The 17,523-nt window shown below is 34.3% G+C and overlaps 1 protein-coding gene across 1 annotated transcript; it reads left to right on the top strand.

The window, feature by feature from the left end:
• Positions 1-85: 85 nt before the first annotated feature.
• LOC120117153 (homeobox-leucine zipper protein HDG1-like) lies at positions 86-3,356 on the top strand. Its single transcript, XM_039137472.1, has 5 exons — positions 86-946; positions 1,097-1,198; positions 1,271-1,483; positions 2,620-2,794; positions 2,887-3,356. The coding sequence occupies exons 1-5, from the start codon at positions 263-265 to the stop codon at positions 3,291-3,293; spliced, it is 1,581 nt and encodes a 526-aa protein (XP_038993403.1). The 5' UTR covers positions 86-262; the 3' UTR covers positions 3,294-3,356.
• Positions 3,357-17,523: the final 14,167 nt, after the last annotated feature.

The following is a 17,523-nucleotide window of genomic DNA, read 5'->3' as shown; positions in this document are numbered from 1 at the left end:
TTATAAGATAAAAAAAGTGGACCTTTTTTGTCCTGTTCTACGGCTGTTTTTTTTCTCTTTCTTGCTTTCTTTCTTTCGTTAGAGAGAACACAGTAAATGTCAAACAATTAGATACATTGCAGTCATGCATGGGCGTTAACGAGGAGAGGCTTTTCTTTTCTTTTGTTCATTCACCATTTGAGGAAGATGAAATTGTTCAAAAAAGGTTGGGACTTTGTGGAGAAAGAGAAACGAAATTAAAGATTTTTTCCCTCCTCATTTAATGAGTTTTGGGTGTTTGATCAAGTGTAGTACTACTGCCAGCAGCAACAGTGTTGATATTGGTGCAAGTATACTTGTGGCTGATATTGTTCCGTACGGCAACATGCTAAGTGGTGGTGATGATGCCATCATTGAGCTACCACAATCTCTTCTCACCCAACATATTCCATACCTTATGCAGAACTCCCCTTCCCTATCAGTCCCCTATGTACTAAGCCGGGTTTGTTCTTTAACAAACAAGTTCTTGGGCTGGCCAACATCTTCCTCGGAAAGTCCTATTGCTTCCCAAGGCTTAAACTCCAATTTGGAGCTTGCAATGGGTAGAAATGGTTTTGGTGGCTTGAACAATGCAGGCACTTCATTGCCAATGGAATTCAACTTCTGTGATGGGGCTATGTTGCCGTTGATGAAATCTAGGTCCCATGAAATGCCATATGACAGGTCAGCCATTGTAGATTTTGCTTTGGCGGCTTTGGATGAATTAATTAAGTTGGCACAGATGGACAATCCTCTTTGGATCAAAGACCTGGATTGTGGGATCGAAACATTGAATCTCAAAGAGTACAGTAGAACTTTCTCCTCTTGCATTGGCATGAAACCAAGTGGCTACACAACTGAGGCCACAAGGGAAACTGGCCTGGTTTCCTTGGGTGGCCTGGCTCTTGTTGAGGCATTAATAGATGCGGTATGCCACCCATTCACTTGTTCCAATGCTTTTATAGTTATGTTAAGCATAACTGCCCATCTGCTGTTATGAACGATCGAATCTTAAAAAAAGGAATATCGTTTGAAAATTGTTGTTTGACATGGTCTTTTTCTGCTACTTTATGAATAGAATCGTTGGGCAGAAATGTTTCCATGCTTGATTTCTAGAGCAGCAACCATCGAAGTTCTATCCACTGGTACAGGTTTAGCCAGAGACAACGCATTGCAAGTGGTATTTTTTTCTACCATCCATCTTTGTTTCTTTAGCTGCTTGTCCGGGCCTTATGAAAATCATACTTTGCAGATGGATGCTGAATTTCAAGTTCTTTCTCCATTGGTTCCTTCCCGTCTAGTGAGATTCATCCGGTTCTGCAAACAGCATTCGGAGGGTGTGTGGGATGTGATTGATATTTCAATCAATACTACCCAAGATGCTGCAAATACGCATACGTTTGTCAACTGCAGGAGGCTTCCTTCTAGCTGTGTCTTCCAGGATCTGGACAATAAGTACTCCAAAGTAATTGCTAATATAAATTTTATTATGTTCTCTACTTATTTTCTTTTTCAAATAAAAACAGTGTCCTTAATATATTGATTCTCATTGAGCTTGCATTGTACTCGTTTTTTTTCCTAATAGGCATTTAATAAGGTAGTTATTATAATTACAACTTCTGAGTTTGGTTGAGGCCATATGGGGGTGAAATTATATGCACCGACTTTGGTCTCCATCTCCCTTGACTTATGCTTTGTCGAATTTAATGCTCGTTTTATAGCTCACCAGATTTCCTTCCTCTTTGATGGGGCAACTAATAAGGGATATGACAACTTCACCTAAGAATATGAAGCTTTATTCAATTATTTGTCTACTCAAGAAGATGCTAACTTGTTTTAAACCATTTAAAAGTTTTTTGGTTTCAAAGCAAATTTTTTATGTGTGTACTTAATTAGTCCACTGCTACTTGCAGAGTTGAGCAAATCAAGGTTATAATCAGTGTTTGATATTAGTATAATTTTTTGAGCATACCTTAGTTGTAATCTATTTATGCAGGCGAATCCTTGGAATTGTCTATCAGTAAATTATAATATGATGTTTCTATTCCTCTCTCCTTGTCTGCTACTGTATTTTTTAATTGTCAACAAGTTGATACGACTTGGAATCTTTAATCTTTAGAGCTCCATGTTATGTGGTCCTTGGTTTGTTTTATTTTGTTAAGGTCATCATGCATATACATAGATATATACCTTTATGTATGTGTAACCAGTGTTTTTTTTTCTGAAATCAATATTTAACCTAATAAAGAAAGCCATCTTATTTTATTAAACTTGTCTATGCTTTTTTAAGAAGTGAATTAGGATCATATGTTGATCTTTGTATGTTGTCATAACCCTCATTTTCTTTTATGATCTTTTAAGAAGTGAATTGGGATCATATGATAATCCTTCTATTTTGTCGTAACACTCATGTGCTTTTATGATCTTTTAAGTGAATTCGGATCATATGATGATCTTTTTAAGTTGCTGTAACGCCTGTGTTTTTATGATCTTTTAAGAAGTGAATCTAGTACCCTACATTTTAATTACTTCAAATTTCTGTCCCATTAATTAGTTTGATATTTTTTGCAAGAGAGTATGCTTACAAAAAGTTAAATGCAGGTTACTTGGATCGAACACTCGGAATATGATGAAAGAGCAGTTCACCATCTCTTAAGGCCATTATTCAGTTCTGGTTTAGGCTTTGGTGCACACAGGTGGATTGGCACTCTCCAAAGGCAATGTGACTGCTTGGCACTCCTGATGTCCCCCGACATCCCCGGGGAAGATAACATAGGTGATTTTTTTTTTCTACTGCTACATTATTCTTTCATCTTCCATAATAATATGTGGAATCGTCCTCGTCTTATACGTGATATTGTGCTTTAGGAATAACTCCAGCCGGGAGGAAAAGCATGTTAAAGCTTGCACAGCGCATGACAAATAACTTCTGTGCCGGTGTTTGTGCTTCAAGCGTGTTTAAATGGGAAACATTTAATGGTGGTAGCATGGTTGAAGATATGAGAATAATGAGCTGGAAGAATGTAAATGATCCTGGTGAACCTCAAGGGGTTCTGTTGTGTGCTGCTACTTCTGTTTGGATGCCGGCAACACAGAAAAGGTTGTTTGATTTCTTGAGGGATGAACGGATGCAGATTCAGTGGGACATTCTGTCCAACGGCGGGCTAATGCAGGAGATGGTCAATATTGCCAAGGGACCAGGTCATGACAACTCGGTTTCTCTCCTTCGTGGCAGTGTAAGCATTCACACCCTAGATAAACTGCATATTTCTTAGATTTTCTCATCCAATATTTTTTCTATTTCTTTTCATGCTATACCTCAGGCCATTAACACAAACGAGAACACGATGCTAATTTTACAAGAGACATTGTATGATGCCTCTGGTGCATTGGTAATTTATGCACCCCGAAGATACTAATTTTTTTACCCATTTTATTTATTTATTTATTTATTATTATTATTATTATAATAATTATTATATATATTATTATATATATTAGTATTATTATTAAAAAATAATTACAAGCCCAAATCCCAGGCCCAACCAGAACCGGCCCAGACCCAAAAGGAAACCCTAAACATTTGGGGTTTCAGCTAGGGTTTCTAAACCCTAGCTCCAGCCGCCGCCTCAAGCTTCTAGAAGCCACAGTCGTCGCTCATTGCCGACACTCCACTGCCAGGTGACCCAACCAGATGTTGCCGACGGTCTACTCTGCCACGATACCTCAACAGAAGGCTCCAGAAGACCCAACTACCCCTCCACATGTCAAGCTCTACGGTGAGTCACCACCATAGCTATGGTGACTCACCTAATCAACCTCATTGGGACCGGTCTGAAGCCATCACCGGTGGTGGCTATAAAAGCCACCGGATCCAGCAAAACAAAAAACAGACAAAGGACGGAGAGCAAAAAAAAAAAACAGAACAGAAACAAGATACAAAAAAAAAAAAAAACTACCAACGATCCCAGTCAACAACAACGCAGCAACAAAAAAAAGGAGAGAAGAGAGGAAAGAAACTTACTCTGTCATCGGAGAACCCCAACCATCGCCGGATACAACGAAAACCGAAAGTACTTTTGTAGATTTGCTCCGATTGGGAGCTTTTTAAGGAAAAAGAACACCAGAAATGGTTTTAGATCGTCCCGATCTATATTTTGGTGTATTTTTGTAATTTTCGGCCACCATTAACGGTGGCCGGCAGCGGTGGCTGACCGGGACGGCTTTCTCTCAGTTTAGAGAGAAGCCAGAGAGAACTCTGGCTCTCTCTCTGTTTGAGAGCTAGCCGATTTTGGGTATTAATACCCTCTCCCAAACGACGCCGTTTTGGGGGAGGGTTTTCTGTAATTTCATAAAGGGTAAATCCCGTTCGCAGTGCTCCAAATTTGTATACCTTGCAATTTAGTCACTGAAAGCAATTTTTGATTATTTTAATTTAGTCTTCTAATTTTATTTTATTTTAATTTAGTCCTTATCAGTATATATATATGTATATTTAGGTTAATATCAAATTTAGTCCCTCATAGTTTATTAATTATTATTTTAATCCCGTATTATGAATTATAGTTAAATTACACTTTTAATGCCCATCTTTTATATATTTCGAATTAGTACTCTAGTTTTATAATTTTATATTTTAATCATTCAAATTTTATTTTTGATTATTTTTTTATTTTTTATTTTAATATTATATTTTTAATTATTATTTGCAATATTATTTTATTATTATTATTACTTTTTATTATTATTCTTATTATTTATATAAATATATATATATATATATATATATATAATAAATAATATTTGTTTATTCGTTAAAATCTTATATTTCATAAATTACTTTTTTAATAATCATATTTTAATATATATTTATTTATTTTTCAATATTAAGAAAGGGCAGTCTTAAAATAACTGGATGTCCATTTTATGATATTTTTAAATAAATAAATATCTTATTTTATAAATTATATAGTAATTGTTTTTTATTTTTATATAAAAAAAAGAGCTGTCTTAAGGCACCTAGAAGTCCTTTTCTTCTATTTCTAAATAAATAAATATTTTATTTATAAATATATAAATTAATATATATTTTTCATAATTATAATTTTAAAATAATAGGATTATAAATTAAATATATTTTGAATTTTTAAATTTCTAATAATAGAGACAATGTATAATTAAAAGTACCAATTTTGGGCGTTGTAGGGGGTGCTAATCCTTCCCTAAACGTAACCGACCACGAATCCCTTTTTATTATTAAAAAGAATAAATTTTTGGTTATAAACGCAGATTAGTTCATCTTTTAACTGATGTTTTCTTAAAACTCTTTTAAAAGATAATTTTTAGGTATTCAACTTACCTAACTCAAAAGGTCGATGGCGACTCCCAAATTATTTTAAAAAACCATTTATTCACATCACTTTTCCCGCCGAGTAAAAATTTCGTGCCCGGACGAAAACCGGTTACGACAGCTTGGCGACTCCGCTGGGGAGTGTCAAACTTTAAAATTAATTATAAATTGTCTCTATTAATTAGAAATTAAAAATTCATTTATTTAAATTTTAATTCTTTTCTTTCAAATTTTTTATTACTTATTATTTTTATATTATTTTATTAATATTTTTTTCAGGTATTAATTATTTTATTTATCTGTTAGAGGTTTGAACATTTCTCCTCACACACAACACTTGCATTGCATAACATAAAGCTCTATAATTGAGTTTGTCCCTTTCAAGTGGGAGTGAAAGCGACGTCTTTGTGAGAATTTATTCTCTGTGTCAGACCTAGCAAGTAACTTTCGGGGTTCATATGCTCTATGTCTTCGTGAAAATTTATTCTCCGTGTCAGACATAGAGAAATGTGTCCCCTCGAATTGAACTCGATCCGCTTAAGTCTGTAATAGACTAAGATTGAGGGTTTGACAGCCCAAGGGGACATCAACGAGGACAATTCGAGTACCTTTACTCCTAGAACTGAAATTCTGTATATAATAAACCCTAGAAATTCACCTGATCTAAGACAGTACTGAACCTCTGTTCATAGGTGTACACAAAGGAGAAATAAGTTTTAATTTTTTGTCTTTTAATAAATGCATGCGAACTAGAAATCATGCGGTTAGGTTAAATTTTCCAAACAAAGCATGGAACTAGAAAGCATGAGGTTAAGATTTATACCTTGATAGATAGATTTTTTTCCATTAGTTGGTACTAACTATTCTATTTTTTCTTATTTTTTTCATGCATGTTACATTGCTCTAATCTGTTCATATTGATTTCTTTTGTTTGCATTGCATGATCATGGCATAACCAAAAGGTGTTTACTGGAAAGACTGTTCATCATATTGGAAAGAAATCGTAAATTGACAAAAAGTTTTATGATCAAACAAAATATGATGCGGCCAAGGAAAGGCATCCTGAAGAAACTAAGAGGATCGAGGGAAGTTCTGTACATAGAGAACCGGTTATATTAATACCAAAAGTATTACACAAAGATCCTACCAGATTGATACCAAAAGCAGTCTACAGTAAGAGTATCAGTCGGGACATTCAGAGTAGTGGAGGTTTTTATGAAGCTGAAGCATGTTATTTGAAGGACTTGAACAACCAAAACAAGAAATTAAGCACAAAAATGAAAACCATGTAGGAAGATTTTCAGAAGATCAGTCAAGCCTTTCAAAATGCTGGCCTAGGAAGTACCCCAGAAGAGTGGATCACAGGGGTCACCAAGCTGAAAAAGAACTGCAATATATATGTAGATCTTGTTCAAGAACTTCTTGGAAAGAAAGGATCTCTTACAAGGGAAAATGAGAAACTCCGAGAAATGACACAGAAGATGAAAGAGAATGTCATGGAAGAAGTTGCAGTCCAGACATGCAATATGGTTCTTAAATGATAGATTTAACTGATTTTACAAAGAGATGAAGCAGACTGAAGATTCAACTTTTGAGCATAAATGGAAACTAACTGGGCTTATCCTTATATGTAAAGTTTTGTTTGATGTACCAAAAATTTTGTGTTCAATGAAATCCGTTCTAAGATGATCACTCTTGAGTAACACCTTTTCATGCATACATTTGCATTTTGCATCCTTGCATTTTACATTTTGCATTTATACTTTTATATTTGCTTTTGCACTATACAATTTGCATTTTTATTGTTACATTTGCATATTTACATTTGCATTTACATTTGCATTTTCTTTACGTTTATATTTACATTTTCATTCTTACATAATTACATTTTATTTCAAACTATTTTACATGCATTTAATCATGACAACGTGGAATAATTCGTGGAGAATTCCATGACAGAATCAAAGTGGAGTTAACTTGGTCTTCCTAAACAAGGATAAGAACCATGAATGAGATCTTAGCAAGGGTCAGTACAATTGAGAAACTGCAAGAGCAACTTATTAAGACTCAACAAGAAATGACTGATCATGCAAAAAAGTTTCAGGATGATTCAAAAGAGCAAATGACCAAGCTGATGAACCTGATGAATGTTGTGATACATGGAGAGAAACCCTTAGAGGATCCTGTTGTGAAAGATTTGAATAGGATTATGAATAATGTAGATGATACAATCGAAACAAATAACCAGAACTTTGCCAAGGAATGTGGAAATTCGATAAATCTCCAAAAATTGGGTATGACCCCAGAAGATGAGACAAAGATCAAGTTGAAGAAAAACATAGAAGAAATTTCAATACCATTGAAGAAAGCTAAACAAAGCAAACATCTAGATCGTAAGTCACAAGGTCTTCAAGAAAGCAAAGAAAATAATTGTAATGTGACAGTGATGTCAGGGGAAATTCTACCCAAGTTTCCTTCAGTTTTATGCAGCAAGTTATATCCTGAGTTACTCAAAGCCCATCTTATTGGCCCATGTCAGGCTAAGCCTTTGTTGCCTCCTTACCCGAGATGGTATAATGAGAAAGTCTTTTGTGAATATCATGCTGGAATCTGAGGACACTCCATCGAGAACTGCGGTCGCTTCAAACGACGAGTTCAAGACCTTTTGGTTCAGGGAATCATAGAAGTGGATGATCAATCTATTTTGGTTAAACAACCGGGATTCAAACCCTAAAATGAAATTAACATGGTCAAGGCAAATGAAGATCATACAACAGAAGATATTGAAAAGAAAAAAGGCAAAATTAAGGAATATGAAGTATGTATGACAGATTCAACTCCTGATACTTCTCTGATACTAAAGAACGAAAAAGAAATGAAAATAGAGGTAATTCGAGATTAGCCCACCAGTTTAAGAATGAATGGGAAAATGTAACTCTAAAGAAACCTCAAACATTTGTATCAGATGTTCTTAGGACAAGTGAAGCAATGGGCAATATAAAGAGTCTAGTGAATATTACTCTAATCACAGCTGCAAGATGCATTCAGAATCAGAACAAAACTTTCATCACCAAAGGAAGCTATTCTGAATATAAAATTGAGCCCAATTTCCACTCGGGGAAGAAGAAGATGATGATAGAGACTGATCAGGAAGAAGCAAAGATTTGTGCATTTGAGAGTTTATCCAAAGAATTTGACACAAAAGATGATCAAGAAATGGGGGGCAAATGAGGACAAAAACATTAGTCCTATTGCACACCTAACATTATAATGATGCATGATAAGATAAATAAGTGGAAGTGTTATCTACCATTGTAGTACTTTCTGTTTTCAGCATCTTGTTTGAACTTGTTTTTTGTTCCTTTCTACACCTTTTGTACAATAAATAAATGTGTGTTGCTTTTATGGTTATGAGCAAGGAATCAAGTTTTAACCTTGAGATTATTAAGTATCAAGTAGATTAAATATTCTTTTAATTTTTCAAGAGTTATAGATCTTTGGCAAGTGGTAAAATTATATCTTCCATATCCCATTCAACGCCAATTACTCGACCCTTACCAAAACCAAATCCTGACACTATATTTATCTGAGACTCTGAAGTAATGTCTCCACCTGTTTTTGAGACACATACTCCAGATGTTTACCTTTTCAGGTAGAGTTAATTGATGATACTACATTCCACCATATATACGACTTCAAAAGTCACACATTTGTCCTTCCAAATACAAAACCACCATAAACCAAATAAACTCAAAAGAACCAAACTTTCAATTATCCGTGAATCTTCCTGTAAGAGGAGACGAGATGAGGAATTATGGACCAGCTTATCGAACATAATTTTGAGTGATTGGAGCATACTCAGAGAAAAAAAAATGATTGATTGAAATAAATATGTCATGAATTAATTACATTTTTCATGTAAGTAAAGTTAATCTTGAATATTCATTCTCCTGGAGATACCTCTTTTTACAAAGACTTCTATGTATGAGATGACTAACTTCGCGCACAAATCAAGCACGCCAACTCAGTGTCATATCACCTAAAGATGAATGGGGCATTTGCAGGAGCAAATAAGAACATTAAGAGGATCATTACAAAGACCACTGAAGCTTACAAGGATTGGCACGAGAAGCTACCTTTTGCCTTATATGCATATTGAATTACTGTGCGAACATTTATTGGGGCAACACCTTATTGTTTAGTCTATGGGAGGGAAGCAATATTACCAATTGAAGTTGAGATCCCATTATTTTGTATCCTAAAGGAGGAAAAATTGGAGAAGACTAAATGTATCCAATTTTGATTTGATCAATTAAACCTTATTGATGAGAACCAATTGAAAGCTATTTACCATGGGCAGATGTATCAGAAATGGATGATGAAAGGTTACGAACAGAAAGTACATCCGAGAGAGTTCTAAGAGTGTGATCTAATATTGCCTATACATAAAGATTTCTGTAGGAAATGAAGGTCTAATTGAGAAGGGACCTATGTTGTAAAAAAAAGGCCTTTTCCCGAGAAGCGTTGATCTTGGCAAAAACGGATGGGAAAGTTTTGAGAAACCAAATAAACTCAGATTCTGTCAAGAAATATTATACTTGAAGAAGAAAAAAGGACAAAAAGGAAAAAGAGGTGTTCAAAGCAATTGAAGTCTTACACTCATCCAGCAAAGAAAGAAAAAAGAAAAATCCAGCAAAGAAAGAAAAAAGAAAAAAATTATGAAAAAAGGAAAAATGAGGAAAAAGAAAAAAAGAAAAAAGATGAAAAAGGAAAATGAGAAAAAATGAGAAAAAAAAGGAAAAAAGGAAAAAATTGAACCAGGATGGGTGACTCATGGAGCCTCAAGTTACAAAGTTAATCAAGTATAATTAAGTCAAAGATTCATATTCAAACAAGAAGAGCAAGAAATGATGAAGATATGAGAAAATGGAAATGAACCCAAAATTTGGCAGTCTAGAGGGATCCAGAGGATGAAAAAATCCCCAACACGGCATATCTAAGTCAAGCAAAGCAAGATTGAAGGCATCTAAAGAGAATATCTTCAGAATTCATTCCGCCTCTCAAGATTGATTTTTATTTGCAAAAATTGGTTTTTAAAATCTTTAATGCATGATATAAAAAATGATAAAAGGGGGGTTTAAGATGTAAATTTTTAAATAACATCTTGAAACCAAAGGAGGATTCGTGTTGAAAACCTGAAAAGGCGGCTCGAATATTGAATGGTGCAACAATGACATAAGAGACGATTTTAAGCTCTTAAATGAAGCACCGCACATCCCAAAGACGTTCCTGAGATTTTGAAAATGAGAAGCATCTTTACAAGATGAGCATAACAACCTTTTCTTCAAGTTAGTGGAAGCCGAAGCGACATACTGAACCAACTTGAAAGAACCTACTTTACCAAAATCAACCTACACCTCAAATCAGTCAATAATTTTGACACTTGCCATAGGACTATGATTTTTGAATGATTTAAAAGTGTAGTTGATTTATTGGATATTCATTAAACTCATTGTTTATGATTTGATTATATTGTGAACCTGAAAGGGGTAATACTTTACAAAATTCTTTTATTCTTCAATAAAGAAATGAGAAAAAACATTTTCAAACAGGACAGTCTCAAATGAGGAAGGTCCTTAAAGCAATTGTTGCTTATTCTACCTCTGTTGTAGAAAAAGAATGAACGAGGCCAGTATGATGAAACACTTCACATTTTTAAAGGCAAGTGGTCCAAAAAGCCAGAAAGTCTGGAAAATTGAACTTGTAACACTCTCCTATGACATTATTAGCAGCTCATCAAGAAAGATTATCGTTTATCTCATGCTGAGGGCGATAAGCATCACCAGACAAATTATTTTCCCCAACCATCAATTCATGTTCTCTAGAAGATTACATCATAGAGCCATGAACAAGTCACTACCTGCACTCTGGTGTTGGCTCAAGTCTTGATACATCATTGCTACTTCTTCTATGCCGATCATTTTCTTTGTCAAGATGATATCCATTATGTCCTTCAAAAGATTGCTGAATTTGAATTTGAGGACTTATGACACAGAACAAGACATTGGAACAGAATATATCCTTATAGGCCTTTTTTACAGGATTCCAAAAATTGAAGATGACCAGTTTTACTGTTAACTAAACTGTTCCATGATTCGAAAAGAGTGGGATATATTGAAACAACAGAAGAAATAGTCACTGTAGCAATCATTGCAAGGAAATGCACCAACAAAAATCGTCTAGCTCATCCTGATGATGTTTATTTCTTCCAGTAAGGTTGTTACGCTGGATGCCACTGACAACAAGGTCGAATTCGACAAAACTACTCATTAATTGCTCCAACCGATCATCATTCAATTCTTGCACATCAGTTTTCAAAGATATGCCAAGACAGTAAAAGGCAACTTCTGCATCATTGATCCCAGAGAAAAGAGACAAGACATTGATACCACCATGGAACATGTCTCTATACAGATCCTCATGTATGGTTTTTAGGGAAACCTAGAAGCATTTCCACCTCATCAGGTTCAAGTAGAGTAACTTTATTCCTTCCAACCCATACCAGATTCCATTTTCAGCACTCATCAAGAACATACTTCTGGACACTCGAAGGTGGCTCCTCGTCATAAGCTTCAAGAGCCTTACATATCCTTTCTGTCAATTTGGCACTTCTTGTACATATTTGTAAACAGTTCAACTTTGTTCTTGGATCCCAGGAAGGCCATCATTTCTTTGTCAATGGAAAAATATCATGTATAGTGCGTGGAGAAAACAAGATAAGAGGAAATCTGTTCTCAATTGGCAGATTATGAATATAGCCTATTTTCAGTGTAACAGTATGAAAATGCTTCGAATCTACAAATTCTGGCTCTACATCGAATAATTACTGTGATATTCCACTCCAAATATTAACTGGAGCAAGTGACACGTTCTCGTAGTAGAAATAAGAAGACCCAATAGCATCTTCTGGAAGTGTTCTTTGAGCTATCTGATTCGGTTTGGTATAAACCCCAAAACCAATCATTGAATTTAAAAGATGAATTTGCTCATAGTAGAAATAAAGAGACCCAATAGCATCTTCTGGAAGTGTTCTTTGAGTTATCTGATCTGGTTCGGTAGGAACCCCATAACTAATCATTGGAATTGAAAGATGAACTGCATAATCGTCCTCATTAAGAAGCTTCTTTTCAAGCTTCCTCTGCTTCTTCCTTTTCAAAAATCATAGCCCAAGTTTCGCCTTTGCTTGTAATTGGGGTCATTGTATAATGAATTCCTATCTTCTACTGGAAGAAGTACGTCAGCAGCCTTAGCCATTTGAGCAGCACATATAAAATCTGTCAATTTTGCAATTGATGAATCTGGACCACATCTCTCCATGGTTATTGAAGCCTCAGCCTCTGAGAATATCATTTTTGTCAAGCATAACAGTTTATTCTCCTCATCAGAATCAGAATTCAGGATTTCCTCGATATCAGAAGAACTATCAAATATCTGTGAAATCATCCTGAAAGATCGCTTCATAATCAGATGAGTTGTTATCAAAATCAACATGTTGTATGGGTGTGGATTTTTGAAGAGCATGTATCACTGTATATGTAGTCTTTCTATTGCATCAGATTACTGTTTGCAGAAATTGGTTTCTTTCCCACAGAAAAGTATATTTCAGAGATGACCTTCACTGAAACATGATAAGCCACTGTGTCAGCCTGGAACTGATTACCAAGCTATTTTTACTACTCTGTCTGACTAGATCCCTCCAGATACAGAAAATGGTCACCTCATTCAAAAGACACATATCTCATTCATTTCCGTCAGAATGATTGAGCACTTCTTAAGTTTGTGACAACATGAAGATATTTCCTCAAGTTACTTGACAACTGCTGTTTAGTGACACCAGAATGAGAGTATTCAAGACAAACATATTTGAGGCATGAATAAAGCTACAAGTACCAACAACAGTACATTGTCAAAATTGAACTTCGTGGGGATTATGGTATTGAAATCAAACAAACATTGGAAGTAAGCCTTACAATTTATAAGGTTGGGGGCATTCTAAAGGTCCAATTCAGACAGATTCATGCGGGACATCTTGAAAACCCATTTCAAACAGAAATAGAATAGTGGGACATTTTGGGTATTCTTGGAGGCTCATTTCAACCAGAAATAGAATGTTGGGATATTTTGAAGGTTACTTCAGACAAATCCATATGGGGCATTTTGAAGTCTCAGATTAACAAGAAGCAAATACTGGGGCATGCTGAAAGCCCCTTTCAAATAGAATCAGGAATATTGATGTATTTTGAACGTTTGTATTAGCAAATGTTGGGGTGTGCTGAAAGTCCCTTTCAATCAGAATTAGGACTGTTGATGTATTTTTTTCAGCAATGTTGGGACATGTTGAAGGCTCATATCATCATGTGTTAAAGATCATTGATTTGAGAAAATATTTCCAATAAGACAGAATGATATGAAGAATAAAAATGATAAAACAGTGACAGTCAAGCTGACTATACATAATTGTTTCGTTCATCAGGCAGTTACATTATGATCATGTTGTTGAACAAATATCTACTCATCAAGTATGGTTTCAAGTACCCAATCTTCTTAACCATATATCACATGACGGCGTGTTCTTTGTTAAGCTACATCATGGTTGCATGAATAAAGATGGTCCCCAAGCAGACCATTCGATCTAGGATTCAGTTCCTCAAAATCTCAGCTTTGAATTTTGTATTCCGTGTGTCGGTGACGATTAGAAATATTTCTTTGAGATTCCTGTCAGTTAGTTTCAACCATACTGTTGAGGTTACAAAGCTGTTTTCACATCAGTTTTGTTTACTTGATGACATTAAAGAGAGAAGCTCATATATATTGCTCTTTCCCGTTGTTATTGGGATCATCATTGCTAGCCAAGATGAACTGAGTTTTCATCTATTTTAGTTTTATCATGTGCGTTTCATCCCCAGCAGCAAGAAATCCATGGATATCTTTATGTACATGGATCCTATAGATGAAGTGTTTCTACTTTCTAAAATGCTCATTACAGAAGAAAACGTGATCAGTATTACATTTGCCCTTGCTCGAGAGGATATCAAGAGTAATTAGTGTCTTCTATTCAATTCGACACCAGTATATCTTGTGAATTTGACCAACTTTTTGGTCATACCAACATCACACTTGAATCCCCATTGAGTTTTATTCTCAAATGGTCTTATAACATCATACAAAAACTTTGAACACCATGCAAAGAGATTCAATGATTGATAAATCTTGGCATAAGCCACAAAAAAGGATGAATGTGTTGTCAAATGCTTTACGAACATTTGAGCTGAAACCATATGAGATGAAGAATGTGTTGTCAAAATGTTTTACGAACTAGTTATTCTGATGTTGAACCAATGTTGTGATCATATGGTTTCCATTTTTGATCCAAGATGAAGTCTGTCTTCTTCAACCCCAAGATTAGAAGTGAGATATTATGGAGATTTCTTTCCACAGAAGGAGAGCTGAAATTTTAACAACAAGAAACTATTGGAGCCAACTAAGATCAAACTGTAACATCCTCAATACCGGGTAAGTGACCAAATTGTAAAGTTTCAGAATTTGGTGACTAAAGTATAAGAATGAAATAGTTCAATGATTATTGAATATATATGATGAAGGTTATTTTGTAATTATTAAAAGAAGCTAAGGGTTAAATGATCATTTGATCAGAAAGATTTTTATCTTTCTTTTAAAAGGTAATATAAACGTAGGAAATGAGAAACATCCAGAGTTCTCTTCTCCTTTCTTCTTCTTCATACGTGGGAGAGCCAAGCTAAAGGTGAGTTTTCTTGTGGATCAAATTCTTGATGAATTTAAGGTTGCTTATTGATCCTTAGATAATAACTAAGCTTAAGGGAAGCTTCGATTATCTTAAAACTATAAGATGAGGAGTAGATGAAAAATTAAAGAAAGGAAGTAGAAAAGTGAAATCTTGAAGTAGAGTTCATTTCTTAAATTGGAAGTTAAATTTGACTTGTCAATGGTTAAATTAAGAGATTTGGAGTGATAGAATTGGATTTAGAACATATAGAAAATTTGGTATGATTCTTGAATCTCATAAAGAAGATAGGATTTTGAGGTTAAAGATGATTTACATGGATATAAGTTGGTTCAAGTAATGGTAATTGAGTTTAATGTCAAAATAGGGGCTTAGAATAGAAGAATTAAGGGAAGAGTTGATGATTTACGTGCTAAAATGTCAGTTCTGGGCAATGTGCATCGATGCATATTCATTGTGCACCGATGCATCGATGATAAATACCAGAAATTGTTTAAGGTGCATCGATGCACATGCAGTGCATCGATGCATGAATTTAAATAGAAAACATCGAATAGGATTTATGCATCGATGCATAAGGAGTGCATCGATGCATCCCCATTAAATACAAACATCGAATAGGATTTATGCATCGATGCATGGTGTAGTGCATCGATGCATACCTTCATTAAAAGATGAAATTGGCTTTTCTTTGAGACTAAGGAGTGATAGTTTCGAATATATCAATCATTATGCTGATAAGTATTAATGTATTATTATGTAGATATAGAATGAAAGCTTGTTCCGGAACAAACTAAGGATTAGGATTGATTCAAACAACGAGGCCCAGGTGAGTGCATATTCAATAGTATATGATGTGCGATGGGAATAAGACTTGCGATGAGTCTATTTCCTGAAGTGTTACACATGAATGCATGATTAAAGGCATGAATTGAATATGCATGTATGTATGCTTGATTATATGGATTGATCTGTTCTTTTATGTGTTAGGTGAGAAAGTATAAGTGATTACATAAGAAAGGTTATGAATTATATGAGATATAAACTATGTGATCATAGTAAAATATAATTATATTATTATATGATAAGTGAAATAAGCTAGATAATATTGATCTATAGGATGATGTGAGAATAGTACACTAACTAGGAGATTTGAACATAAATGATAATATGAACATATAAGATAAGCTAGATGGGAAAGATTCATATGTTTAAATAAAACTATAACACAGGGGTTGTATGATAGAAATTTATGAAGCTATATGAGAAGATTATAAGAGTTATATGAAATTGAATTAAGTAAACAGATTAGATTATATACATAAAGAAATAATAGAAGTGAGATGTGTTTATAAGTCTGACATAGATGAATATGAATATGAATTATAAGAGTGTTATATGATTTATATTAGGATAAATCTTGAGAATATATATATATATAGGTAGATATGAAATGAAATGAGTTATATGAATACATAATTATGTGATGAAATGGTGGATTACCTGAACATGTGAATATATATATATATATATATATATATATATATATGTCTAAGAGAAGGTATAAGATTAAGTTATAAGAAATGTGACTATAAGTATATGTGCTCTAAGTGATATGACTTATAGGTATTTCTATTATAATGTTACATGATATGTTATGTATGTTAAATGAATTATGTGATGGTATAAGAAATGATATGAATATATATGTGAAAACAAGTATATGTTATGAGATAAGACCTATGACTATAAACTACGTGAAAGTGTTCTAGGTGTTTCTATATTTATGAAGTATATGATCTTATGTGAACAAGATATGATAAGTATGTTTACATGAATAAATGTGATTGGGTGAGAAATGATAGAAATTATACAAGAACATGAGATATGTGACATGTGAATTATATGGAAATGATCTACGTGTAAGTGAACTATGTGACTATGTGATAATATGAAAAGAAGCTATGTGATACGTGATATGTGAAAGTGAATTACATGTTTATGTGAATATTTGAAATGAAATAAATGATAATGCCCATGTTATGTGTCATGAGAGCTAGGGGTATAGTTGGCATGCCAAGAGTCGAGGGTCTACGCGGTCCTTCGGGACATATGTATATTCTTTGGAACATTTATGAGGTCTTTGAGGCACATACTTGGTCCTTAGTATATGTATATGATTCTTAAAGAATAATATGTGGTCCTTAGGGACATTATTATATGGCACTACGGTGCAATTCTACGCGGTCCTTCGGGATATATATATTCTGTGGAACATGTGTGAAGTCTTGTAAGACACATACTTGATCCCTAGTATATGTATATGATTCTT

This window comes from Hibiscus syriacus, unplaced genomic scaffold, assembly GCF_006381635.1.
Source record: "Hibiscus syriacus cultivar Baekdansim isolate YM2019G1 unplaced genomic scaffold, ASM638163v2 tig00000916_pilon, whole genome shotgun sequence".
Lineage (NCBI taxonomy): Eukaryota > Viridiplantae > Streptophyta > Magnoliopsida > Malvales > Malvaceae > Hibiscus > Hibiscus syriacus.
Note: the sequence above shows the minus strand (reverse complement) of the source record. Positions and strands in the feature narration are given on the sequence as shown.

Bases quoted from the DNA above. Each gene is read 5' to 3' on its own strand.
- LOC120117153 (XM_039137472.1), top strand. From the start codon at position 263: ATGAGTTTTGGGTGTTTGATCAAGTGTAGTACTACTGCCAGCAGCAAC. The intron at 1,484-2,619 runs GTAATTGCTAAT...AGTTAAATGCAG, and splicing joins TGGACAATAAGTACTCCAAA to GTTACTTGGATCGAACACTC. The intron at 2,795-2,886 runs GTGATTTTTTTT...ATTGTGCTTTAG, and splicing joins CCCCGGGGAAGATAACATAG to GAATAACTCCAGCCGGGAGG.